Source organism: Ceratotherium simum, chromosome 18, assembly GCF_057802395.1.
Source record: "Ceratotherium simum simum isolate JZ-2026a chromosome 18, ASM5780239v1, whole genome shotgun sequence".
Lineage (NCBI taxonomy): Eukaryota > Metazoa > Chordata > Mammalia > Perissodactyla > Rhinocerotidae > Ceratotherium > Ceratotherium simum.
The window spans coordinates 12,405,051-12,432,593 of NC_141917.1; the positions used below are offsets into that span (position 1 = coordinate 12,405,051).

Below are 27,543 nucleotides of genomic sequence, written 5' to 3' on the forward strand. Positions count from 1 at the left end.
CCCATCCCAGCCTGCTTCTGAGTGGCTGTTGAGCCGTTTTCTGACTTTGCAGAGGAGTGGGTTACTCTGGCTGCTTGTAGGGATAGAGAGGGTAGCTTCTGAGCCTTCAGTCTCAAGTCAGCGCGGCATCACCATGCCCAACGGAATTAAGCCAGTGGATCCGCTGGACTCGCTTTCCTCCGTCAGCTCAGCCTACCGCGGCAGCGGGCAGCCTGGCACCTGCAAGTACTGGATCCTCGACCTAGGTACCCACGCTTCCTGCACACGCCCCACCAGCTTGCTCTCCCTCTGGCTGTTTTCTTTCAGGCGGCTGCTGCAACGGTTGTTGGGGGCTTTAAAGCAGAAATGTTTGTGCTGTAACGCTGAAGTGTGTTATCTGCTGACCGCCTTGTGAGAGGGGGCTGTATGGGGATGTTTCGGGGGGACCTCTAGCAGTGGGACAAGAAACAGGAAACTGTGCTCTGCACGGTCATCTGTTGATTGATTGCTCAGTTGTGAGGCATTCTTAGTATCTGGGGACTGCTTTTGATGATCCCTTTTTTCTTGTAAATGGATCTAAACAGTCTGAAGTTATCTGTGCTGTAAATTACCTTCTATGATTTTAGTTGGTCTTATGTCTGTTTCAGGTTTAATTTTGTTTGGGGCTTCTCAGACAATTCAAGAAAGTGGCAGTGTCCTACATTTATGTTTAGATTCTCTGGTTCCTTTTCTTAAGAACTGCAGCCATATAATAAGAGGATATAAAGTTAGATGGGGGAAGGGGTGTCCCAGTAACCACCAGTATATTTCAAGGGAGTGTGTATGCCAGGCTCTGGCTTTATACACAGAACTGGAGTCAAGACAAGAAAACGTGATTCCTGCAGAGGTCATTCGAGAAGCAGATAAGCTCCACTTTGAGGTAAAGGCAGTAAGACACAAAGAATGAAGTGAGGGAAGGCGTTAGGTCTGTGGGTCCCCTCCAAACTCCTGCCCTGCAGCACTCCCAGAAGGCTAACTTTCCAGCAGTGACCTTTGACATCTGGACCACCATTAAAATGAGTCTCTGGCAGGCTATCTCCTGCATACCAGTGGGGATGACTTCCACCAGAATTTTGGTCCTAGCCTCGTGCACTTTTAGCAGTTGCCTTCACTCTCTCTCCAGCCGTTATTCACATGTGCCTCAGAAGTGGGCAGCCGGAGGGAGAGAGCCGAGGGCATCTGGTGAGACCTTCTCGGCACATCCAGTGTACTGTGAGCTCAAGAGAGAAGGGTTGGGTGGAGGGACCCACCAAAGAAGGGAGCACCCAGGGCCGGCCCCGTGGCTTAGCAGTTAAGTGCGCGCGCTCCGCTACTGGTGGCCCGGGTTCGGATCCCGGGTGTGCACCGACGCACCGCTTCTCCGGCCATGCTGAGGCCGCGTCCCACATACAGCAACTAGAAGGATGTGCAACTATGACATACAACTATCTACTGGGGCTTTGGGCGAAAAAAAAAAAAATTTAAAAAAAAAAAAAAAAGAAGAAGGGAGCACCCAAGGAAAAGGGAGGCACAGAAAATGTACTTTCAGCATCTGAAGGGGAAGGGGCACTGTTTACATGTTTGTGCATGAAATACCAGAGGAAAACAGCAAAATTGTCTTTGGCTAATGGGTCCTGGAGGAGGTAGGTGTTGGCTGTGTGAATATTGAATTTGTTGGTGTAAACATTGTTTTTGATATTCCTCGTATTTTTTGTTCATAAAGCTATCAAGACATTTTTAAAAGTCACTGACCATAACTTTTATCATATTTGTGTTAATTAAATTGTTCAAGAACGGCCCCCCCTCTGGAGGGTCCAGGTTGGGCAGGTCCGCTAGTGACGCCGGCCTCTAGGAATTCTGCACTGGGTGTGTGAAAGTAGATGATCCGTAAGGTCTCTTTATTGAGAATAACAACATCTGTGCAGTGAAAAGAACAATTGACAACGTCAAAATTCTGATTTGAAGTCTCAGACACTCAATAGCTTTGGGTCTCGAGTAAATTACCTTCTCTCTCTGAACTTTATTTTTTATCTGCAAAATGGGAATAACAACAGAGCACCCCTCACAATGTATCATGAACATCCCCAAAGTGTAGACCGAAATATTTTAATGAGCAATTTTGCTAAGAAGTAAGGGATTTTAAAAGACAGCATTCTTCTTATAGGGGGAGTTTTGAATCCTGGCAGTATGTTAGTTCCTTACGAGTTCTTCTGAAGGGATGTTATTAAACTAACTTTTTAAACACTAGGGGATAGTTATGCTATTATATTTTCAGTTTCCCCTAGGTATATTTTTGTTCTGGCAGTTCTCAAAGTGTGATGGCAACTGCAGGTGATGTTATCCATCCAATGCTCAGTTGCCAGATTCTAATGCAAAGGTGGTATGGACTCCTTTTGTGTGGGTGGGGTTTGTGAGTAGTTTGTGAGTAGATATCAGATGATGTTATCCAAGCTGTCACCATAGAACTTTTAAGCTAACACAAATTTGGAAAGAAATTGATGTCCACTGGAATTTTCATGGAAAAAAAGTCTAATAGTCTCTTCACAGTAAAGGATAGATGAGAGAAAGCAAAACTCTAGTTTGATTTTCTTTTTTTTCTGGAGAAATAAGACTGTCCATCTCTTTCCAAACCTTTATAATAATTCCAAGACAATTTCCTGAATGCTGTGCTGTATCATAGTGATATTTTAATACATTCTGATTCCACTTATTAAATTGATTGTGGGGAAATATATGCGCATCAGATTTGAAAAGGAAAAATGATTTTGAGTAGTATCCAAGAAATAAATCCAAAGTAACTTTTAAAATGCCCGGTTAATCATAGAGAGTGATTGCAAAGCCTTCCTTTATACCCACAAGCAGTCTGGGGCTTCATTTGTTGGAGTACCTTAGGAAGAGGCCGTTTTTCTGCTTTCTGACATATGCAGTGGGGCATTCTCCTTGTCCAAATGTGAGTTAGTGTTGCTTGGATTAATCTGCATGCAGCCCATTTTATTTGCAGGCATTCCCATTACCAATAACTTACAGAGCAGTAAGCCCAGGGAGTTTTACTGCTAAGCAGTTGTTAGGAAAAGAACTCAAGAGAAAGTAAGGTCAAGAAGAACTATAAATTATCTTTTAAGAGATTTCCAATGGGAGAGCCCAGTCTACTGATAAGATAGTGGAACTATGGAATTTGTTCTCATTCTGAACTAAGTCTGCCCTTTTATAGGGCACATGGAATCTCTTCCAGTGCTGCACATATCCCCCTGACTAAGGAAGAACGTAATGTAGTGAACCCGTAACATTAAACGGATCCATATACGAGTGAACTGTGTGCCTTATCATTCTTCTTGAACTCTCAAGTCATTCTTTCTTTTTCCTTTTCTTTTTTTGCTGAGGAAGACTGGCGCCGGGCTAACATCTCTGCCCATCTTCCTCTACTTTATATGTGGGACGTCTGCCACAGCATGGCTTGATAAGTGGTGTTTAGGTCCGAGCCCAGGATCCGAACCCGCAGCCACCGAAGCAGAGCACGTGAAGTTAACCACTATGCAACCTGGCTGGCCCCCACTTTTTTTTTTATTTATTTTTTTTGTGTGTGAGGAAGATTAGCCCTGAGCTAACATCTGCCAGTCCTCCTCTTTTTGCTGAGGAAGATTGGCCCTGGGCTAACATCCATGCCCATCTTCCTACACTTTATATGGGACGCCGCCACAGCAGGGCTCGACAAGCGGTGCATTGGTGCACGCCCGGGATCCAAACTGGCGAACCCTGGGCCGCCACAGCGGAGCACGCACACTTAACCGCTTGCGCTACCGGGCCAGCCCCTAAATTAAAACATTTTAAAGACTAAACACAGGAAAGGACGTTTCTTTGCTGAAACACATAATAGGAAGCTGTTCTGAAAGTATGCAGGGAGATTAACAGCGTGCCCAGCTCACCTCCAGGAGGCCAATGCACAGGACATACAGTTTCCTGGGAGTAAACGAAAGTCCCAGGAGCGCTCAGCACAGTATTGTATTGTTTCAGCTGTGAACACTGGTTGTTTCACACAAGTTACTGTGCAAACTAAATTCTCTCTCAAATCTTTTTTGCTCTTTAAGTATTTTTAAATGAGAGTTTAAGACTCTATATGCATGATGATACGGTGGGAATAGTGTTGCTGTAGAAGTCAGACCACCATTGCTCTTGTCTTGGCTCATCTCTGCTGAGGTGACCTTGGCTAAATCTTTGTTCATCTCTCTTAAGTGCAGTTTCCTCACCTCCAAAAAAAAAGAGGACACTTAGTGCTGCTGTGGTTATGTTCTCCAAAACTACATTAAAGGTTATTTTTTTCCTTTTAAGCAAATGGCAATTTTAAAATGATTTTCATTTATTTTCTCACTTCTCACTGATCAAAGATGTATTTAATTGTCTCTCTGAGCTTATGATGACAGTTTTAGGAAAAAAACAAAACCGTGTTACACACTGGATTTATATATACATATTTCCAGCCAAAAAACAAAGATACTTAAAATTTTTGGCCTTATTTAGGGTGACTATATAATTTTGAAATATTAAAACTTTTTGAAGTTAATATTAAAAATATACTGAAAAGTTCCCTCAAAGTGCCCTAGCAACCTGAAGTTCCCAGGTTAGGAGCCTTCAGATGAAATGGTCTTTCCTAGTTCGGGAATTCTTTCCTCTCTAGACAAGAAGCAGGCCTCCTCCTCTTGGGCTGTAATCTGTCTTTGGTATGTGCTCTCTCTGAGTATATCCCTTCAGCTAGCCTTCAGGGGGGACACAAATTTATGGCTTTTTATTCTGAAGAATTTCCTCCAGGTGCTCAAAGTTGGCCTCTGGGGTGAGTGAGCAAGTCCGTAAACCCAGTGTAGTCTGCCTGGGAGCGTGGGGTAACGAGCCTCAGAATTTGGGAATTCAGCCATCAAGGCTCCCTCCATTTCCTCTTCCTGTCTCCAAAGAGTAGGGGGGCACTGGGGAGCGACCACAGCCCAGATGCTCCTAGTCATTTTTTACAGTTCTCACATAAAACCATACAATCATGAACAAAGTGTATTGCCTCAAAATATACAGTTTCTATGAAATTATATGCTAACTGTAAAGAAAAAACGGGAAATTCACAGACGTGAAGCAGCAGAGGAGGAAATAACGCCCATAGGCAACTGCTGATAATATTAGGGCACGTTTTCTGTAAAATGATGCATCTTATACTTTTTAAATTTGGCTCTAAGAGATGATCTCAATCCTATCCATTGTCCATTTTCTCAAAGGCACAGTTAAAGAATGTTCCTATTGTTACATCTTGTTAAAATTAATAACAGTTCATACTGTCATGAAAATGGACCTGTACCATCAGCATGGAAAGACTACAGTTATTCTTGTGTCTCACGTCACGAAGTATAGAGCCCTAAGGCAACTCCCCTTCCTCTCTTATCTCTTGAAGCTGGTGGGCTATTGAGAAAAGTGGCCCCATGGCCCAGAGCACATGTGAAGCTGAATAAGGGAGTCTTTATTTAATAACAAGAAGGGAATGTGCTTATTATGACGTAGAACTAAAAACTGAATGTTTTGCCCTTTGTCTCCCTCCAGCTGAAAAGAAAACCAGCACACAGCGCCCCCCCAGTCCCTCTCCACGCCCTCCCACGCGGAGGCTGTCGGGCTCTGCTGTCGCCTGCCTCCCGGCCTGTGGCAGTGCTGTTCTCTCACACGGGCACTAATCAAAGCCAAGGACAGGATCTGTGCCCCTCATTGGCGTTCATAGCAGAGGCGTTCTTTTCATTCCCTTTGTCTCCCAGCCAGCTTTGTTCCCTCCTGGCATAACTCCAGGCCCCCTTCCTTCCTTCCTCCTCACTGTAGTTACTCAGCTGCTTGAATAGCAGACACAGGGAAGAGTTCCTAACAGGACTCACTGATGAGGAGGTGCGGGGATTCTTAGAAAGTCCTGGACTCGGTCTCTCCTCCTGCGACACAGGGTCGCGTCGTAGTTAGAGATTGCACCTCCAATCTTAGATACGTGAATAACTCCCAAAACAGTGACTCCAACCCTCTTTTCTTTTTCTTTTTTGGCTTTTGTTATTGTTTTAGTAAGTAATATCCTGGACAGGTCAGTCCTCAAGAAATTACAAAATAATAATTTGAGAAATAAAATTCCGTGCCATTCAGTTCTGGTAGGGGCTTGTGGGGCAAGATGTCCTGAAGTCAAACTAGAGGAGGTTATGGGATTGTGACCCTTAACCCTTTGTCTTCTGGCAGGTGGGTTGTAACGGTGCAGAACGCGCGCGAGCACATTGGGCTTTTTGCCTCAACTGTGTCGTTCACTTTTTAATCCTATTTTCAAGTGCTTAGCTGCAGTTAGAGCAGCATTTTGCTTTTGGTGCGATGTTACTAAAATGTAACTGTAAAAGGAATTCCTAATTGGTTATGGCTTTTTGTTTCTTTCTTTTTGAACCAAACGACCAGGGACCCTAGAATATAATGTCCTAGATATTTGCTTTGTGGTTTGGGGGGTAAAAATGGTCCATTTCCTCATTCTCCAAAGCTGTAACTTTCTAAACTAATATTCCATCCCTTGAGACTGAAACTTCAGCTAACCTGCTGGCTAGATGATGTGAAGAGTGATACTGCTTGGCAGACTCATGGCAGAACATTCCAAGGCTAGTTTTTTTTTTTTTCTTCATGCTGCATAAAAATGGGTATATGGGTCTATGAAATGAGTTATGTGGCTCCATCAAAGCATTTATAAGTTTGTGTGGTTTTTAACATATTTTGATTAGGTATGTTCTTATGCAATTCATGCATTTTCTAGAATGTAGGAAAAGACTTTTGCATGTTGGCATTCTGAATCTGGTCTTAATTTAAAATAATTTTTATGTAAATGAAGAGAAATCTGTCACCACCTGCAATAAATCAATCACATAGTTTAAACCACTAACTGCAGAATGTTCTTTTAAACCATTTTTTGTGGGAGTATCTTCGTGTGTGCCCTGCTTCATTTAGAGACATTTTCAACCTAAAAAAATCTGCTAATCGCCCCCTAAAAAAAATCTTTGGTTTCCTCTTTACGAAGCTAGCCTAAGCTATTTCATTTTTTTTTTTCAACAATAATGAGAAGACATTAACCAAAAGCGTAACTATTGTGAAGGATACGGTCCTTAGCAGTCTTAGAGCCTCTGAAAGGCAGAATCAGTCGGAGGGAATGTTATATGAGCACCCAGTGATTGCCTATGTCTCCCAGATTAACTTTCTGTTCCCTTAAATGATGACTGTCTATTCAGGCAGTAATAAGTAGTGTATTGCCTTGAGAATAACTTCTTAAAGGAAGAAATGAAGAATCAAAAACCCGTTATTGTATCACAGAGAGAACCTCATTATCCCTAAGTCAGCAGTATACTAAATACTAAGTAATCTGGTAAACACACAGAATTTGTTTTTTTAATAATCTTTCTTTGTGTATGTGATATTAATCTTCAGTAATTTTGTGAAAAGAGCAGCCATTTGACTCTTTGGGAACACAGAAGGTCTCAGCCTCTGAAAAAGCCCAATGAATAGAGGCGCATTCAGAAGTTTTCCTGGTTTCTGAGCATTCCAGCCTATGCCGCAGGAGGTCATTCATTGCCTGGGCGGCTGTGCAGTTAGATGCAGCGCCCTCTCCTGCAGAGCCTCTGCAGAAGCCTGGAGCTGGGCTTACACCTTTTGTTTTCATCGTGTAGGAGGGGAAGGTAGAACTAGGTGAGGTGTCAGAGGACCTTCTTCCCCCTCTGCCTCTGCTCTCAGTGGGTGTCAGGACGAGTACCTATCACCTCCGCTGCCCAGGACTTCACGTGGAGCAGTGCCACGGTGGGGCTCCGTGTGGGCAGCCAGGCCACTTGCTGGCTGGAGAACTTTCCATGTGAGGGCTGATACTAAACTGCCTTTCACCCTTCTGATTTCCCCCAGCCCCTGGATGCTGAAGAGCCACGTTGCTTGTACATCAGGATGTGGGGGCTGGGTTGGGAGAGTGCCAGAAAGCTCTGGGAGACATAAATGTCTGCAGCTTGCAGGATTTATGTGTGTTTCCGGTCTCATTTTTATGGAATTTTTTTGAAAAAGCGTCTTTCTTTCATCCAGCAAGGATATCTTGAAACATCTGCTTTTGTCCTTATGTGCAAGTCCATAATGAGCCCAGATCCCCTCCCACTCACCACTGGCAGGATGGCTCCTTGGGAATTTCTTTTCCCTTTGTGACAGCGTAGATTTTTGGTTGCAGAAAAAGCCTGCTATTCATCTCCCAAAAAATATATTGCAAGGGCTAGCTCACATAAAAAGCAGAGAAAATGGCCCTGTCATTCCAGAAAGACAGGAATATGGGCGAGAAACTCTCCGCAAACAAAGCCAGTGTTTGTCCCAAGTGGAGAAGGATCATGTTAAAAAGTAAGCCCCAGCATAAAAGCAGAGTTGGAAGAGAAGAAGAGAGCTTTCTGACCGCAGAGTTGTGTTTTATGACGCTATGGTTTTAACAGTGTGTGGATGTCTGTGTCTGGTTCTCGCTGTCCCACCCCTGGAAGGATGTCTTGTAGGCCAGTCACACCACAGCAGTGCAGTGCGAGGAGGAGTTCGTCTCGGCCCTGCATCTTTGCTGGGGGCTAGCTTACCTCTTGTCGCTGTGGCTCCCTCTGCGAGCGTTCTGGTCACAAGACATGACGTTACCACACTCATCTTTTCCTGGAAGCCAACGGCCTGGGGATAAGCTGTCACCAGCCACAGAGCCACTCGTACCTGGAGATTCCTGATCCAGCATGTGAGCCAGGTCCTCTTTTGTTTGGGGTGTTGATAGCTACTCAGTTCACTAGATTTGTCTTAAATTCCTCACGTTGATCCAGACTAACCCATCGTTTCTGTTACCCACTATCAAGAATGACTCTTTCCTCCTCATTTCATTTCTGAGGTGTTTTCAAATTTCCACTGTGGCAATTTGTGATATCCTGTTCATCTGATTAGCCAAGCAAAGGATTACGCCATCTGCTTTTGTTTTTACTTAATTTCTTTGTTGGAAATTCAAATGGAGAAAGACCTTTAAAATGAGATGGTTTCCTGACTAGCAATTCTGACAGGTCAGCGTTCCCCTCACAAGAATGAGTTGGAGAGGACAAATGATGCTTGAAGTTTTGCATTTGTTGACATAGCCACATTTTCCAATGGTTATGTCATGTTGTAAGTGTTTTCAGGAATCACACTAAGAATAAATAGCATGGAGAGATTCTCCAAGAGTCAAAAGAGCAAACTTGCACTTGCAACTTTCTGTTTCCATGTTCTGTTTGGTTACATAGATGTTGCAAGCCCTGTATCTCTAATGCTCCTCATGTTAGGTGGTGGTAAGAAGCCGTCCTCTTTCTCCTGACATGACTCCCTAAGACTGGAGCAGGAAACGGTGAAACTGCTCTGTGTGTGTAAACGGTGAAACTACTGTGTGTGTGCACACACTCCTGCTTTCAACCTTCACCAAGGCAAAGGTAGAGCAATTGTTTCTAATTGAATCCAATTGTTTCTAGCTGAGTCTCTTTTAATAGATTGTGTTCGTCCATTCAGGGGTCCCCAGAGGTGGGCTGGCTGCTAGTGAACACTCCCGTGTGAATTCATGGAAGGGGCTGCACAGGGAACAGTGAATGTGTTGGTCATTTAGTGCATTTTCTCAGGCAGCAAAGACCATGTGTTCTTGATTACAGTGTGAGCCACGGCCGTGCTATGCAGGACCTCTGGTTGAATCTAGGGATTATTTAAAAAACAAAAAACAAAAAACTGGGGAATTTATCTTTCTCCGTAGTGTTTTCTGTGTTCACTTCATATTTGAAAGGAAATACAAAGTTCACATTTTTGCATTAAGGTCCCACTGTGCACCAGATTGTGAAATATGTAAAATTTGCTTTTGATGTTCTATTGCCAGATTTCAGTCATTACCATCCAGAAAACTAGTGCTCAGTGTCTCTGTACAGCTTCTAACTTTTTTAAAAGATTATTTCCTGCGTCAACATGAATTTGTGTGACAGTTCCAGCCCAGAGTGAAATCCTGGACCCCTGGAACACCTGACCGTAGGTGTGTGCAGAGAAGCAGATAACTCACTGAGGATGCAGTGTCCCATCCACATCTTGGTTTCAACCCCTGATGTATTTTTATTTTGCTGAAGAACAAATTAAGAACCATTGACTCTCAGACAGAAGACCAGGGGAATGTATGTAAGAGTGAGGTCACTCGAATGAAAAAATAGAAGTCAATCAAGCAAAGTTCTCAGATACTTACAAATAGAATGTAGATTTACATTTAGAAAAATACTGTAAAAATACTTGCCCCTATATCCTGAACCACCAAAAGCATAACCATGTCACTGGGCAGGTTATTTTCTTCTTCGTTACCTAAAATTCCCCAACTTGGTCTCACTCATCATCGTCGCAAAGTAATACACCTAGGCTGTGGAGGGGATTGTAATTGCTGTTTAAAACAAAGAGAACGTGCAATCCCTAGAAACACATCTGGAAGAATAATTTACAGATTAGCTCACTTTTTATGTGATCTTTAAGAGAATTTCTAGTGTACTATGGTCCTTTTTACTATTCCAAAAAATGGTTACCTCGATTCCAAAAGCAGGGAATTAAAATCCAGTTTGAAAAGTATAGAGATAGCAATCGTTTACTCAGAAAAATTTTACTCTAGGAGGTTTGAACCAGCCCAGTCAGCAATCGTAAGCCAACAACTTACTTGCTCTTTGCTTTATGAGTCGTTTATAGGTCTGATTTCCACATGTACATTATAGCCATCCTGGTATGTAGAAGAATTTCCTAAATAAAAACGTGATTCACTGTGTTGACTTCTTGACAAGGCAGAGGTTTGAGAAGCTGCCATAGGCCAGGTGCATCTGATTAAACCCTGCCCGGTCTGTTCTGATGGAATAATTTTCAGACATAAGAAGCAGCTGCCCCAAAGTGTCCTTGAATTATCTTTCTCTAGCACATAGCAGTAACTGCTAAATAAACGTTTCTTTAAGTCCTTACAAGTAGAACTGTAAACTTGCGCTTCGCTGTGGAGTGTGCCGAGCTCTGAGTAAGGTTTATCTTGGTGCCAGTGTGTATCAAGACACCACTGCATTGTTCATTTGACAGATATTTATGAACACCTACAAAAGACAGAAAGGTGAAAATATCTTTCTTTAAAACTAACGACCGAAAATCATTGTGGGAGACTGTGGAGGAGAATTTGGAATGTGAGACAGCTGTTTATTGGACAGTCTCCCAGGGTTGGATGTGCATGTCTGTGTGGTGGCCGTGCCCCATCAGACATGACACGGCTCTCAGCGCTGGTCCCGGGGTGTGTGCGTTGGCTGACATCGTGGGAGTGAGGGGTGCCTGTCACAGCAGATGTGCGGTCACAGCGTGAAACGTTGCATGAAACGTTGCAACACGAGCCATCGAGAGATCAGGCCTTCGATGGCCCGTCTGTTCTCTCTTCCTGCTGCTAGCCCCCGGGGTGCTCGTCTTACACACCTCAGGGCTGCATTTTGTCCTGCTTTCTTCCTTGTCTTTTGCAATTTCGTTTTCTATGCAAAGATGTGATTATCGCCTCATGTTTGTGTTAGGCTGTAAGTTTACAAAGACCTTTTTTGTTTTCTTTTCCCCCCAGCAGCCTGGTAAGGAATCACTGTCCGTCCATCTGTCACAATCAGGAAACTGAAGGACTTATAAGAAGCTCACACCCAGTCCATGACAGGGTGGGACTAAACCCTGGCCCCACTGCTGTGGAATGACCATTAGTCTGTAAAGTGCTCACTGTAAGGTAAAGGCAGGCTTTAGGCTCTAGAGAGAGAGCATGAACAAAGCAGCAGAAATCTGTGCCCTCCCGCAGGCTGTCTCCTGTTGAGACTGTGAAGTGGAAGAAATGCAACAGAGAGCTGCAAGCAAATGCATAGATTTTGGTGAAACATTTTCAAACTTAGCAGCTGGAGTTTTTAATTCTGTATACAACCATACTCGGCGGTCTAGTTTTTACTCTAGAACACTTGTCAGCATCTGTAAGACTTACCGTTGTGAAAATGAGGAGAGGGTTAAAATGAAATGTGATCTTAGTCTGCAACCAGCAGGATATGGGCCCTTTGCCTTTTTTTCTTACATTTAAAAAAAAGTGCTTTATTAATCACAGATGTCTCAGATTTACAGACTGGGACTAGCAGGCGATTTCTCTTCCCCAGCAGTTTCAGTGTTGTGTGTGTTCACAGGGTGAGACTCTTTGCCGTGTGGGGCTCAAGGTCAGGGCTCTTGCGTTCCTCTCCTTTGTTTGGCTTTTTTCTTTATTTTAAGAAGAAATCTAACATGGACTTTGTGTGAACTCTGACTTCAGCAGAGAAGCCATCTGTATGTGGTTGTTGTCCCCCTTAAAATAAGAGGAGATAAACTTTAATTGATTTTCTTTGTTAGGGCTTCAAGCAGATCACAAATGGCTTTCTCTTGTACACGTCTGAGCATCTTTTTAAATGACTGTGATGTGCTGATAGTATCTCTTTATGCTGAAGTTTACTTTGTCCTCTTAGTGAGGGACAAGTTGTTTAAAACAATGGAAATAAAATGAAGCAGTTCATCTAAGTTGCTTCATTCATCCTTCATACATCTAAAAATGGTTTTGAGTATATCCTAGACACGGTGCTAGGTATGTGATTACAAAAATGATTCAACCTAACTCCCATTTTCTGGGTACTCACAATTTACATAAATACAACATAGTAAGTTCTGTACTGCCATGGAGCCTTGGAGAAGGTTGCCTCAACCACTCTACATTTGTAAGTAGCACTTTATAGTTTGTAAAGCTTGTTCATTCCCATTATTTCATGTAATCCTATTATAGCCCTGTGAGATGAGGAAATTCAGATGTCAAAATGTTGGCCTGAGGTCATGGCCATCGAATGGGAGAGCCAGGCTCATACTCAGACCCTCTGACAAGTCCAGAGTTCTTTCTGATCTCCCTAATTGGTTGTCCATCTGGACTTTGAATCAGTGGAGTCTCCCCAAGCAGAAAAGAGGAGACCGCACTCCCAAACAAGGCCTGGTGTGAACTGCAGGCATTCTTGGAGGCAGGAAGGTGAGTGCTGAGGGTTGATCAAAGAGGTGAGGGGAAGGCAACTGAAGATGGGAAACAAGGATATATACCATTTTCTTTTGAGTGACAAATGAGTCTTCTGTTGTATTTCTCAGGTCAGTTTGGTCCTCTTTCTGCCCCCGTGACCCACATGTGCCACACATGATGGGTGACGTTCACGTCCACACTACCCTTATCAAGGGCTCCTAGGCCTGGCTCTGCCTTGCAAGAAAGTGTGGCATAGTGCAGGTCATTATAAGAGTAGCCATGCTGTACTCTGAATTATCATCTTTTAAGTAAATAATTCATAAACTTGGGAACTTGACTAAAATTAGACATTACTTGTAGCTCATCTCAACAGATAGCGATATACCACTAAGTCAGGACTTGACCATTCGTGGTGGTCGACAAGTTATCAGGCAGTGTGCTTAGACTGGGAAAAAGCCTGTAGCTGGTCATCGATTCACTTACCCATTCGTCATTTATCCAGTGTATACTTATTAAGCTCCAAGGATGTGCCAGACAGCCTGCTGGCAGCTGGGCATGTAGCTGTGAACAAAACAGACCCAGCGCCCACCCACTTGAAGCCTGGAGTCTAAGGTCACGATTGGCTTCCTATCTGGACAATTACACAGCGGGGACAGTGCTGTCTGAAAAGGTTATATAGAGCTCTGGCCACAGCACTCACTGCCCGAGGACTACCCTTGTTATTGGCCTGCCATCCGTGATCCAATCTTGATCAGAAAGGTGAGGTCTTAGAGTAAGGGGGCCTGCCTGAGCAGCGTTTACGCCTGGACAGAACGCTTCAGACACAATATATCATGGCCATCTGGAAGCTCTTCTGGGAAAGACAAACTGGTAATTTAAGATCTTCCCAAGGAGACCTCCTAAAGTTCTGTGTTTATTATGTGATTTATGCTTACTTTATGCCCAGTAACATTGGAGACCTTAATTCTGGAGAGACCATTAGGACATGTCATTTAAATTAAAATTTGCAACAGAGCAGTTGGTCTAGTGGGCCAAGTCTGTTCTTCAGAGAACTAAAAATAATAGCAGGCACTTTATTTCATTCTGTTAATGATCGTATTAAGTTTATTTTTTTTTTTTTAAAGATTTTATCTTTTTCCCCCCAAAGCCCCAGTGGATAGTTGTATGTTGTAGCTGCACATCCTTCTAGTTGCTGTGTGTGGGACTCGGCCTCAGGATGAACGGAGAAGCGGTGCCTCGATGCGCACCCGGGATCCGAACCCGGGCCACCGGCATCGCAGCGCGTGCACTTAACCACCAAGCCACAGGGCCGGCCCATCGTATTAAGTTTAAATAATTTTTATGTGTTTTAAATTCCTGGTTTATGCATTATGTCACAATCCAGTAAAGAGCCTATAAATGGACTGCTATAGTCCAATGATTTGGGCAAAAAGAGTTTCTGGATTGAAAAGAAAAAAATACAGTTGTTTTTTTGGAGAGTATCAAACAGCATGACGAATTCAGCATAACAGTTAGAAACAAAGTGGGAAGAGAAAGAGTCATCAATTTTGCTTTTGGTTTTGGTTATTTTTTTCATTGCTAATCATTAAGTCATAAATATTCTAGTAAAGTGAAATAATGTCACTTAAGTGATTTAATAAATAGCTCAGGAAGCGGACTCTTATTCCCTTCAGGAACAGCAGTTCATCTGTAGTGCTAGGGAGCTCTGACTGGGGCAGCTCTGCCTCCTTCCTGGGTCCAGGGTGGAACGTTCAGGCCCACGGCCGTGTTTATAATGCTCCACCTGCCAGGTGAGGAGGAAATCTCTCTTGAACCTGCTTCCCAAAGTGCAAAGAACCAAATCTTGTGCAGCTGAGCCTACAGAGAGATGCTAGGAAATGATGTCTCTAATTTCTTTTTCTTTTTGAACCATTTTTTTAGAACAACCAGCTCCTTTCCCAAGCAAGGCTGGAATGCCCTGAGAATCATCCTATAAATCCAGCTGGGTCCCCAGAGCGTTTATGGATTGAGTACAGTTCATTCTCGTGACTGCTATGGCCCACTGGTCTGCTGACTGGTGGAGGGGTCTTTATACTTCAGGGTGACTGCTCTGTGTCCCTGCCCACACTGCTCACCCCCGTCCAAGAGCTCTCTCACTTTTCTGCACGTTTGGGTGGACAGAGACCGTCAGAATTCCTATGCGTCCTCTTTCCATGTAGGATTCCTGTTATGTGCTGCATGGCTCCCTGCCAGACTCCCCAGATTCTCCCTTTTAACACAAAAACACATCAAGTTCATTTGTTGCCTTAGGTGGTGTTCCCCTTTACTTCTAACGTGTGAGTATTCTGCTTATGAATGTTAAGACCTGTACTTGATTTAGTTTTATTAAAGTGGGCCTCGATCTTTTCTCTGCCTCCCTCGGTTCATACGAGGCACTGCGGAGCTCCATCAGTGACACCTCATCACGTTGCGGCCAGTCCGCAACATCTCCCAACCTCTACCTGTGAGCTACCTTCCCAGGTCTTCGTCCTACGCAGTTAGTTATTCGGCTGAGTGAAGATACGTTGAAGAAATGACTGTCCTTAAAATATGAGCTGTGAATCAGCTTGCTGTGTTTCTTTAGGCTGGGAATTTCTGATGTTTCCGTTCATTACTTAATAAGTGCCTGCTGTATGCCAGGCACCATGTAAGGCCCTAGGAGTACATCAAGTAACAGGACAAATGAGGCCCTGCCCTTATGGAGCTTATGTTCTCGTGGTCTAGGACATGGTTTTCAGCCCCAGCTCATTCAAAGGCTGGCTTCAGTGCTGCTTCCTTCATGAAGCCCTCCATGATCCCTCCACCTGATTCCCCTTCTTCTCAACCTCTAACAGGGTTTGTACTTGCTTATAGCATGTGTCTGTTCTCATTTGTATGATAATGTGATCCCAGAAAACACATGTGGTGGACTCCATGAGTGGAGGAAGTAGGCTTTATTCATCTCTGTCCAGTGGCAAGTACAAGGCTTGGCCCTGAGTCACAGCACAATAAATGACTATGAAATGGGTCACCTGCTGGGACCAGCACCGTGTCTTGCTAATAGTTGGTACTTAAAAACTTTAGTTGAATGAATTATCATCTGGCATGTGGATTATCCAAACCCTCCTCTTCTTTTTGTCCTTCCTGCTGTCACTACACCAAGAGTTCCTGAGGCTAGAGACCGTGTCTGCCTCTTTTGCCCTTCATCCTAAATCAGCACTTGAGAAAGTCTCTCATGTGAATGCCCCCGCCGTGGGAATGTTGTCAGCTTAACGGTTTCCTTGTCTCCTACTCTTCCAGGTGGTACCTGAGGAAAAGGAGACTGATGTGGAAACATTTTAGTAACTCTCATTTAAAAACAAAATAAAATAAAAACCATATATGAATATTATATATATACATATATATGTACATACACACATATACACCCATACATTCAGAGAGGAAAGGTTATTACTCTCAAACAGAATGCTGTATTGATTAGTTTTGAACCAAAGTTGGCCTCTGAGAAAATCTAGATTTTTAAGAATGAGTGATCCTGCTTGAGATGCCTCATCTGTTTGTGGAAGATTATACCCTTTACCCATGCAAGGCCTGGGCCAGGGAAGGAATGGGACAGCAATTAGACAGGGATCCACCGTCTAGTGCAGGCGTCAGGAGCATGAGTGGGAAACTACTCTTGACGCCCTTCCATATAATCACAGGATTGGGAGGAATTAACTCCTGCTTTTTAACTGCATCACATAATGGTCTCCAGTGCCGCAGAGGGAAAGACAGCTAATACAGGTGTCTGTGTAAAAGAACCTTTTCAAAGGTTAATTTTAATTTAAGACTTGAAAAGATTTAAGAAAATAACAAGCAGAGTGAATGGTCGTCTTCATTCCATTTCCTAGAGTAAAGCGTTTATTCCGTTTCACTCTGGTAGAGCCCTGGAGTCAAGTGCTCAGGAAAGGGCCAAGCAGTGTCCAAGAGCACTGATTTTCCTTTTGTAAAGTAGCGCCTCCTCACTCCACAGATTTGAGTGTCAAGCTGTTACCTAAGTGTTTCCATAACTCCTTTTTTCTCGTGAAAAATCATCAACCAGGGTTGACTATACTTTTGAGATCCAATGAAAAGAATCATTTGGGTATGTTTTTTGTAGAGCATTTTGGTTATTGGAGGAAGGCTTTTCCAGCTCGCATTTCTTTTAAAAATGTGTTGTTTTTGTTAATTGTTGCTGGCATTTACTCCAGCATGGGAAGCAACTTTGCTGAGGCTGCGAGCAAAGACGCCACAGGCCTGTGAAGTTCCAGAGTCTGGCTGCGAGCAAGGGCGTGGGCTGGATCTCCTGAAAAGAGAGATCAGCTTTGCCCTTTTCACAGTCACCGACTTTGCCCTTGACACTGAACTTTCCATAAGGGTGCCATTTGTCACAAAGTCTGACCAGGTCAACTCTATACTGATTTAGACACACACACCCATACATACATATATACGTTTATTTATTGTGCTGGACTTTTATTCACTGGGAGTGAGTCGAACTAATACATTTATCCAACAGGATTAGTTTTTAATTTCCTTTATATTCTTCTTTAAACCATTCTTGCTTTTGTTTATCGTGAAAATAATTTAAACGTCTATCCTCAAATGTCTGTGATATTTTAAGTGATAATGACATTTTCAGGCTGTATGATAACGATACTGGTTTTCAGGATTGGGGACTTGGGGTGTTTGGAGGGGGCAGTACATCTTGAGAGAAATCATCTCTGGCAAAACTCAAGTTTGGTCAACATTTGAAAAGGAAGTGTAGGAGGGGTCAGACCTCCCCTTATGACGTTTCTACCCTGTGGGTACAGCCAGCAGCACAGCTTTCAGCCGTGCCCTGGACCCCGCGTCCAGCTGGGCAGGGCTAGAGCTTGTTGGCACAGTGACGCCACTGGGCAGCGGGAGGACTAGAGGGCCGTCGCTCAGACTTGCCGTTTGTCTCTCCTCCCGGCAGACTCACTGTCCGTCTCCAGTAACGATGCCAGCCCGCCGGCCTCCGTGGCTTCTCTGCAGCCCCACATGATGGGGGCCCAGAGCTCCCCAGGCCCCAAGCGCCCGGGCAACACCCTGCGCAAGTGGCTGACAAGCCCGGTGCGGCGGCTGAGCAGCGGCAAGGCGGACGGGCACGTGAAGAAGCTGGCGCACAAGCACAAGAAGAGCAGGGAGGTCCGCAAGAGCGCCGACGCCGGCTCGCAGAAGGACTCGGACGACAGCGCCGCCACCCCGCAGGACGAGACCGTCGAAGAGGTCAGCGCCCGCTCGGCGTGAGCCGCTTGCGCCCCGGAAGGCCGCGCTGGAGCCTTCTGACATTTTTTTTTCTGGTGGTAGAAAGCGTTGCTTGTCTTGGGAACACTAATGTGGTTCCGTTTTCCTTGTGTACCTGGAAGTCACCAGGGTCAGAGAGCCCCGGTGAACTCCTTGTGGGCAGACGGCTCGACTGAGTGGGGGCAGGCTCTGGGGGCAGCAGCTCCCCAGGAACCTGGTCAGGACCCACGTGTGGCTTCTGATAAGGAAATCAGAGGACCGGGAGCTTCCCCCCAGGCTGGGCACCCAGGCCTGTTCCAGGAGGAAGCGGTGCTGTGGTCTCAGCCCTTCTCCTCCTCGCCTCCACCACGGGCAAAGCAGTGCCGTCCCTTTTACAACACAGTTAAGCAGTCCCCGAGGTGAGCACCAAACTAACCTCGTTTTGCAGGGAAAGCACCAATTTCAGACTTGGAAGGACTAGAGGAATGTTTGCATCCTCCAATTATTTCCACCTCATATTCATACTTACATCTTGTCCTGAGTAGAAAATACCCAAGTAATTTACTTTGCTAACCCAGCGGTAAGCACTGGGTTATTCCCATGTCCTCAAAGATAAATGTACGTAGATCAGCCAGGAATTTTTTTCAATTTCCTTTTCTTCAGGAGGTACAGGTCGGGGGCTTTAAATTATACTGCAAGGAACAGAGTTCCTTCGTGATCCCCAAGCTGGGCCGTCGGCACTGGTGGTGTCAATGAGGGCCCTTGGAGTTTTTAACTTAGACCCCCTTCCCCCTAGATCCCACACAGACTCGAAAAGAAAAAGGCAGACAGAGAGAAAGGACAAGATTGGTATCTTTTAATTTGTTTCGCAGATGTGGGCTTTCTGCTTCTTTTTTCCTGGCCGTGTTTTGCCACGGGTTTTACTGGAGTGTGTGGTTCACTGCATCCTCATCTATCTGTTTTATAAATCTATGTCCTCTTAGTAGAAAGTAAACTGAAATTTTTTTTCTAAAAGTAAAAGTAGAGGGAAATTAATGTGGTACTTAATACAGATTCTTAAACTGCATCTTGGATTGTATTTTTCTTTATCCCCTTATTATTTCAGTGAAATTTTTTCTAGCAATGTACCAAAAACGACATGAAACTAGACCAAAGGAACTGAATCGACATGAGGGTTATGGTTCAAATTTTTGAACCTTTTTTCTTTTTATTGGCTTGAAGATGAGATGTGTTCAGAGCCTAACGGATAACCTTGGCAGTCCCTTCAAAAGACACACTCAGTGGCCCTTCTCTCATCCAAATTGGCCAGCAAGGTAGTTGGGTTGCAGGAAGGGATGAAAAGTTACCGTCAGGGTGGAAAGAGCTTATCCTGACTTCTGCCGTCCCAACTTCTGCCCTGGCTCTGCTTTCCCAGTTAACCCCTTAGGGCTCAGCTTCTCTGAACTGCCATTGACAGTCAGGCCTAGAATGTAATGAGCCAACGTTGGTTTGATTTCAGAGAGGCCGGAACGAGGGCCTGAGCAGCGGCACGCTGTCTAAATCCTCCTCCTCGGGCATGCAGAGCTGTGGAGAGGAAGAAGGGGAGGAGGGGGCCGACGCCGTGCCTCTCCCCCCGCCCATGGCCATCCAACAGCACAGCCTGCTCCAGCCGGACTCGCAGGAGGACAAGGTAAGGGGGCCCGCGCCGCCTGTGCAAGGGAGGGGCGGTGCAGTAGCTGCTGTGCACCAGCCGCGTTGCAGGAGACAGGCGCCGCCGGGGCTGTGAAGAGGTGCCTGGAAGGCGTGCTGCTTCTCCAGGCAGATTCTGCCTGTTTCCACCCCAAAAGTACGGATAACAAGAGTCCGTTTAGACTAAGTAGTATAGTCTGCTTGTATAAAGAAGCAGTACACATGTGCTTGTGTAAGTACGTTCAATGCCTTTTAAAGTATGCTTCAGTAATTACTAGTCTCAAAGAAATCATAATTTTTCTTGCTGTACTGACAAGGGTCCCCGAGAGAACAGAGAAATCGCATGCAGGCTACGTGATTGCGTCCTGAAGGAGCATTAGGCCATCTTGTTCTCTCTGTTGGCGTTTTTGCACAGGGGTGTCATTTTCAGAGGAGATTTTACTGCTGTCCCGTGCCTTTTTCCAGCACAGCAAACACCAGCTTCAAGCTGGAGCGTGGAGATAGTCGTCAATATATAGGAATCAGTTCAAAGCCATGAATCTCCTCTTTGGATATATGTGGAGGGGTCAAGCCGAGTAATAAATCTTTTTTTGTTTTTTTTTCCTTTTTGAGTTCTTACATAATCTAAAATTATTTTGTGCATCCCGGTTGTAGAACCGTAAAATATCAAAAAGGAAACCTGACTGTGGCTTGCACATACTCTTGCCTTCAGGCCTGTTGTGCTCCTCCAAACTGGCAGGTGTTGAAACCCGTGCTATGAAGTCATTACTGGCAATTTTTTTTTCCTTTTTGGCAGTAACTAAGTTTTCTGAATAAAACAGATGTTTTCATCAGTTTTCCCCATTCTTCGCCTTTTTCCTGCCCTGACTTCCTCCGCAGTGCTGACACGGTCAGTCACTTGCTGGATTGCCTGTGTTTTACAACCTGCGTCTGCCCTGCCTGGTGACTGACAGCTGTGGGGCTGAGGCAAATCACCTGTCAGTCTTAACCTGCGGCAGGTCTTTCTACTGTCCCTTCTCTGTAGAACTCCACTGGCTCCACCCCTTGTGGCACTCGGCGCACAGCAAGGGTGCTGAGGTCTTGGCTGAAGGATGTAGCTTGGGTTTGAGTCTAGAGTGTGGGGGTAGCTGAGGTGCAGACCCCGTGCTGGGTGTTGAGGGGGGCCTGAGGTGAGAGAATACCTCACCCCCCACTGCACAGAGCAGACTCCTCGCCAGGAGACAGGGCTGTGTCATCTGTCTGACAATTCCTAAGCTGTTTTGTAGCATCTAAGCTAAACTTTTCTTAAAAGCAGAAAACTGCAATTTCTTAAGTCTGGACGGTTAGCCAAAAGTGAGGTGCCAGCCCTCTCACTGAATAAGAGAGTGTTTTTCTCCATTTAAAGAATGGATTGCACTATATTCTTCTATTTGCTAAAATCATTTATTGGTTATTGTGTTACCTCATTGGGTATTATCAATAGCGATTCTTCATTTACAAAATTCTGTAGTGATGTTCCCAGAGAGTTGATTATCTTGTGACTAATATTTTGTTTTGTTCTGTTTTCTCTTTTTGTAAACTTTCACTGCAGCATTATGTTGATTTGTGTTCTGTGTCTGTTTTGGCTCAGTTTCCTTACCTCTCCATTTGAATTTTTTTCCTTGTTTTCTTCACCTCATATTCCAGATTTCATTAGACCAAGCCAACATTTGTTTTACAAAGTGCATATCTGGACCCACATTTGTAAAAGCCTCGTTGTAAATGTATAACTCCGTATCTGTCTGCTGTGAGAAATGCATCGTTAGGACAGCTAGCCGTGTGTCGCATGCATCTCCGCTGTCCTTAATATGAAGCAAGGTTCATATTACGCCCCCTTCTAGTTTCCAGTTAATTAATGGTGCAAGTAATCCGCAAACACACCATGTTTGCTAATTACTGAAACTTCAACTTGGTAGTCCCTCCCCAGATTCCTTACCTGTCGCCCCCTGTACACCCTGATTCTAGCCGTAAATGGCATCTGATAGCTTGTGAGGCCGCAGATCTTCTGTACTCTGCACTAATCATTGGGGAAGTGGATGGCACAGGAAATGGTGAGCTCGTCCCCCCTCTTCCCTGTCTGGTCAGTGCGCCCTGGGTCCTTCCCTTTTCTTTCTTGTTTCTTTCTTTTAACCCCATCACCACAGTAAAACCATTTTTAGTATCCTGGTTTGTTTCCTTATTATTTAAGGATTCACTGGTTAGAACTCAGGCCGTTCATTCTCTGTTGATCAGACTCTATTTTTCCTCCTTAGCCAGTAGCCTAGCCAGCAGTTACATAAGTTACAGTTAGAATTTTCCCGTGCCCAGTTGCCTCTTTGAAAAACGTTAGATGTTACATGACTGCAGATTAAAAACAGACTTTGTCTGCTTTCCACATGTATCCCAGACAGGTTTTATTTAACATCTCATGTCAGAATATTGTAAATTTAAAAGGATGACTTTAAATAAATGCAAACAAAGACGAACTTGTGGTCTTTTTGTCTGGAGTTACTTTTAAAAAGAGACTGAGCTTACAGGAGAGTGTACCGTCTGTCCAGTGACTAACACGAGGCCTCCCCCCGCCCTTTCTCTTTCTGAACCTCTTCCTTAGGCTTCTTCTCGGTTAATAGTCCGCCCCACCAGCTCCGAGACGCCGAGCGCAGCCGAGCTTGTCAGTGCCATTGAGGAACTCGTGAAAAGCAAGATGGTAAGGCTTGCCTGGGAGCCTGAGGTCTGGAGCTGCCCCGAGGAGCTGCTTGCAGGTGGACGTGCCCTTGTCCGTGTGCTGCTCTGGTCTGCAGAAGGTCCCTCTGGCCTATTGCACAGTTCAGGGGTCCCCAAGACCACCCTCACTTCTGACCAACGGCAAGTTTAGGGGAACCTAGGGCCACCCTCAGGTTCAGTAATTCGTTTGAAGTGCTCACAGAACTTAGAAAAGCCACAGTTGTGGTTTACGACCGTGAAAGGACATAGATTAAAATCAGCCAGGGAAGAGGTACATGGGGGAGGGTCCAGGAGGGTCCCAGGTTCAAGCTGCCAGTTGTCCTCTCCCAGCGGAGTCATGTGGACAACTCTGACGCCTCCCAGCAACGACGTATGACTGTATGTACAGAGTGTCGCCAACCAAAGACACTCACCCGAGCCTTGGTGTTCAGAGTTTTTATGTGAGCTCAGTAACATACACAGGATTGGCCACTCATGTAGTCACATTGTCCCCTACCCCTCCAGAGATCAAGATAGCACGTGGCCCAAAGCCCCCACCTGAAATCACTTCGTTAGCATAGACTATCTGTTTTGGCCCAAGGCCCCCAAGACATTCTCATCAGGGAGGACATTCCAAGGGCTTAGAGGTTCCTCTCAAGAGCCAAGGTTAATCCTTTCCTGCACCCACACTGTTTGCAGTGCTGGCACCATCAGAGCAAGTGTGGTCCATTCCAGTCTTGTCTGAGGTGTGCCCAGGGTCAGTGGTACTCACAGATAGGTTGGCGGTTTTCTTTTGCTGTCTCGAGATCTTTCATTTGGATTCACAATGTATGAGAGAGAAGGGTTGGCATTGTTATGTAAGAGCTTTATTTTCTTAGTGACCTCTATATTGCCAATTGGTCGATGTGGATTTCTTTAATAAATGCCCCAAATCAAATGTTGATTCCTTGAAGTTAGACAGGTGTGCATTGCTTCTAACTGACTCAAATCAATTAACTTCTGTATTTCTTCAGTTTTCCTATGAAAAGGGAAAACCATTAATGGTAATAATTTTTAGACTAGTATATCCTGCTACCCTTGTAAAGTTATTTAACATCTTTTAAAAATCACCCCTTCTAAAGTAAAAGCCCTCAGCCTCTCCCACCAATCCATTCTCCGGAGGTAACCACTGTGAACAGTTTGCTAAGTTTCTCTCCAGAAAGTTTCTTTGCAGGTGCAAACATATATGGGGGTGGGGAGTGCATGTGCATGCTTTTTCTTTCAAAATGGATTCATTCAGTTTTTAAGATTCTAAGACAATATATCTTGAGGCTCTTCTCACATCAGTACATACAGATTTATCTCAGTTGTTTCAATAGCTGTATAATAGTCCACTATATAGATGCAGTGATGATAGTACCACCAAGGGCTTACTCTAAACTAGGCACTACTAAGTCCTGAGCAGGTATTAATTTGTATACTCCCCACAACAGCCTTATAAGGTAGGCATGCACTATCGTTGTATCCCATTTTACGGTGAAGAAACTGAGGCACACAGAATGTTTAAAAACTTGACTGGCTAGTAAGAGGCAGCCATGATAATACTACAGTTTGTTTGAATAAATTCCATAATAATGTATATATTGTTTTCAATTTTTCACTATTATAAACATCCATGTTTGTTACGTGTGTGTGATTATGTCCATAGGGTAAATTTCCAGCACTGGACTTGATTGCTAGGTCAAAGGTTATACAGTCATGTGCCGCATAACAATGTTTTGGTCAACGATGGACCAAATATATGATGGTAGTCCCATAAGATTAGTACCGTATAGCCTAGGTGTGTAGCAGGCTATATCATCTAGGTTTCTGTAAGTATACCCTATGATGTTCGAGCAACGACGAAATCGCTTAATGATGCATTTCTCAGAACGTGTCCCTGTCATTAAGTGACACATGACTGTGCTTCTTTAAAGTTAGGAGTTTATCTTCCTTGAGTCAAGTATTGACTAGGTACTGTACATATCATTCCCATTTCTTCTCCCACCCCTTAACAGCTTCTAATGAAACTGGTTGACTAGGTCAAATGGGACTTATATCAAGAAAAATTCAGACTGACATGTATTGCCTGCCATAGCTGGAATTCCCCACCCCATCCCACCCCACCACCCCAGGCAGTCGCGCTGTTTTCTGAAAAGGACATAACATGATGGGCTTCGAGATTAGACGGGAAGTTAGGCAGGAAGGCTGATGGGACTTGGTAGATAACTCAAGAACTCGACTCTATTGGTCAAGAATTTGGGATCATGTCAGTATGAACTGAGCTAAACCACATTCTAGCTGTCTCTTTGAGAGACAACTTGAATAATGGTCTAAACAAAGGACACTTAAATTGTATCCACTGAGTTTTCAAGCAGTCTCAAATATTTTAAAAACAGCCGTTTATACACATCAATTATATGACCATTAAAATCATTCCTGTCTAACAGTTGAAATAGTTTTCCCAAGGAATGTTATAAGGCAACACTTTGTCAGCCGTGCCAGTCATTATTCGGCAAGTATTTAAATTGCGTTCCATTTTAAGTGGTCTGAGATACATTTGTAATTAGTTCAGATGGACTTCCAAATGGAGAGGACTTCTATGGCCTGGTCTCTTTCAGCTCTTAGGTTTATTTCCCCTTTTCAGTTCTAAGAAATTGAACTTCATCAGTTAAAACTAAGTTCTTTCCATTCACTTATGTCTCTTATTAAGTTAACAGGCATAAAGCTCTTGGCAAAGTGGAAAGGGTATAGGTTTTGGAGTCAGATAGACTTGGGTTCAAACTCTTCTGCTTACTGCTTCAGCCTCTCTGACCCTGCGTCCCTCCCCTGTAACCTGATCTCATAAATGGAGTACGGTTTGTGAAGCTCCTGACAAGGTTCCGTCCTGTGGGCATTCGCTAATGCCTTCCCTTCCCCGTTGGTGAACCATTTTTGTGCTGTTTATGATGGACTCATCCCTTCTTCTTTCTCCATGGAATGTAATCTAGATTCTGTCTCTTTTTCTGGTTCAAGGGAAACATAAATCTGTAGTGATTTCCTGTCACTAACCCTTTAATGTCAAACGGAACTACTTTTTGTCCATAAAAAGTCTAGTGAATCATTTTCATATCCTTCATCTATCCTGCTTCCTGGGACTGAGTTACTCCTGCACATCTTACCACGTGCTCCCGACCCTTGGTCATCCACGTTCGTTTTCTTATGGGTGATCTCTTGGGCTATAGTGCCTTCATAATAGGATTTGAACACTGAATTGTTTACTCATCAGAAGCTCTGTATTCATTGATTGAACTGGGGAAGAGAAGGCCGGTGTTCAACTGTTATGCAGTATGTGTTCAAGGAACTGACCCTAGAACCTGAGGATTCAATCTGGAAAATAAAAACCACCCTGAAAACTGTGCCCTGGGCTTTGCTCCTCTCTCCTACTTCCACGTTCCTGGTCCAACCAGTATTTGAAAGGTTGTGTGTCTTTCCTGAGCGTGAGCAATAGCAGCCGACAGCCACAGTGACTGTTTGCACTTGACTCTGAGATTTTCTTCTCTTCATTGATCTGAATATAATGAGAGATACAAGAAAGAATGAGAATAAATGAAATAAACATCTAACTCAATATATGAGAAGAACAACAAAATCAAAAGCAGAAGGAATGAATTTATAGAGATAAAAGCAGAAATTAATGAGTTGGAAAACAAAAATAGTAGAATAATAAATAAAACCAAAAATGTGTTCTTTCAAAAAATATAGACATCAGGTAACCTTTTGAAGAAAATAGAAAGAAAGCACAAATTCACAAAATAAGAAATTATAAGGGAGAAAGAAACCAAGGAAATTGAAACAATCATAGTACATTACTTTGTTCAGCTCTTAGAAAGTAAATTTGAAAACCTAGATGAAATTGGCAGCTTCTTAAGAAAATATAATTGACTAAAACTAACGTTAGAAGAGATTGAATATCTCTGCAGACCTGTCATCATCTAAGAAACAGAGAAAGTTGAAAAGAACCTACCCACAAAAAACCACCAAACCCAGAGGGTTTCACAAATAATTCATCGAAATCTGTCAGTTCCCAGTAGTTCCAGTTCGGAGGCACCTTTATGCTGGTGATGGCCTTTTCTCTCACACGCCATTTGTGTAAGAGGCCAGTGGGCAGTGCTGAGGGCGTGGACGGCATAAATGTGATGAGGACACATAGCCATGACCGCATCCTGTCGGGGCGTCTGCACCCTCTCTGGCTGCCCACCTAGGTCCAGACCAGCCACATTGGAGGACAGGCAGCCAGAGGAAGCCCGGCAACTCTGCCATTTCGAGTCCAGACAGCCATCCACCCGCTCTAGAAGACAGGGCCTCATGGACACCAATGAGGGCCACGGCTTTACCCCTGGCTAGCTCCTCTGTGTAAGGGACCATCCAGAGCCTTTCTCTTTCTCCTCTTTTCTTACTGTTCAAGTGAACGGAATTAGGTCTAACGAGCTTCAGCTGTTTCCTTGCAAATCGAGACAGGAGATGGTGCAGAGCCTCCTCCCTCTCATTCTTCAGTTCCAGGCTCGGGTCAGAGACCCCCAGGACCACAAACAGGAAGCAGGCCTGCTTCTCACCCCAAAACGCTTGCTTCCAGGAAAGGTCAATAGCTATTTGTTTAAAAATAAAAGTGTCATTTTCTCATCAAACCTTGTTCCTTAACTGTTTTTCATAAATAAGAGCAGCGGTTGGTATGTTGCCACAGCTCAGTGGGTTTGGGAAACAAGATTGCAAGGACAGACTGTGTCCTCAAAGCTTGCGTAGTGACCAAGTCAGTGTCAGTGTGTTACTCTTCGGGGGAGAAAATAGCACAA

At 44.2% G+C, this 27,543-nt stretch overlaps 1 protein-coding gene across 3 annotated transcripts in view; it reads left to right on the top strand.

The window, feature by feature from the left end:
- Positions 1–27,543, top strand: part of TRIO (trio Rho guanine nucleotide exchange factor) — a 355,370-nt gene that overhangs the window by 292,357 nt on the left and 35,470 nt on the right. For 2 of the 3 annotated variants that reach the window (XM_087443141.1, XM_087443143.1), the window contains 3 exons: positions 18,036–18,328; positions 19,824–19,994; positions 22,602–22,697. In XM_087443141.1, coding sequence (XP_087299267.1) covers positions 18,036–18,328; positions 19,824–19,994; positions 22,602–22,697 — 560 coding nt within the window. The remainder of the gene's footprint in view (positions 1–18,035; positions 18,329–19,823; positions 19,995–22,601; positions 22,698–27,543) is intronic. The other variant, XM_087443142.1, reaches the window with a different exon arrangement.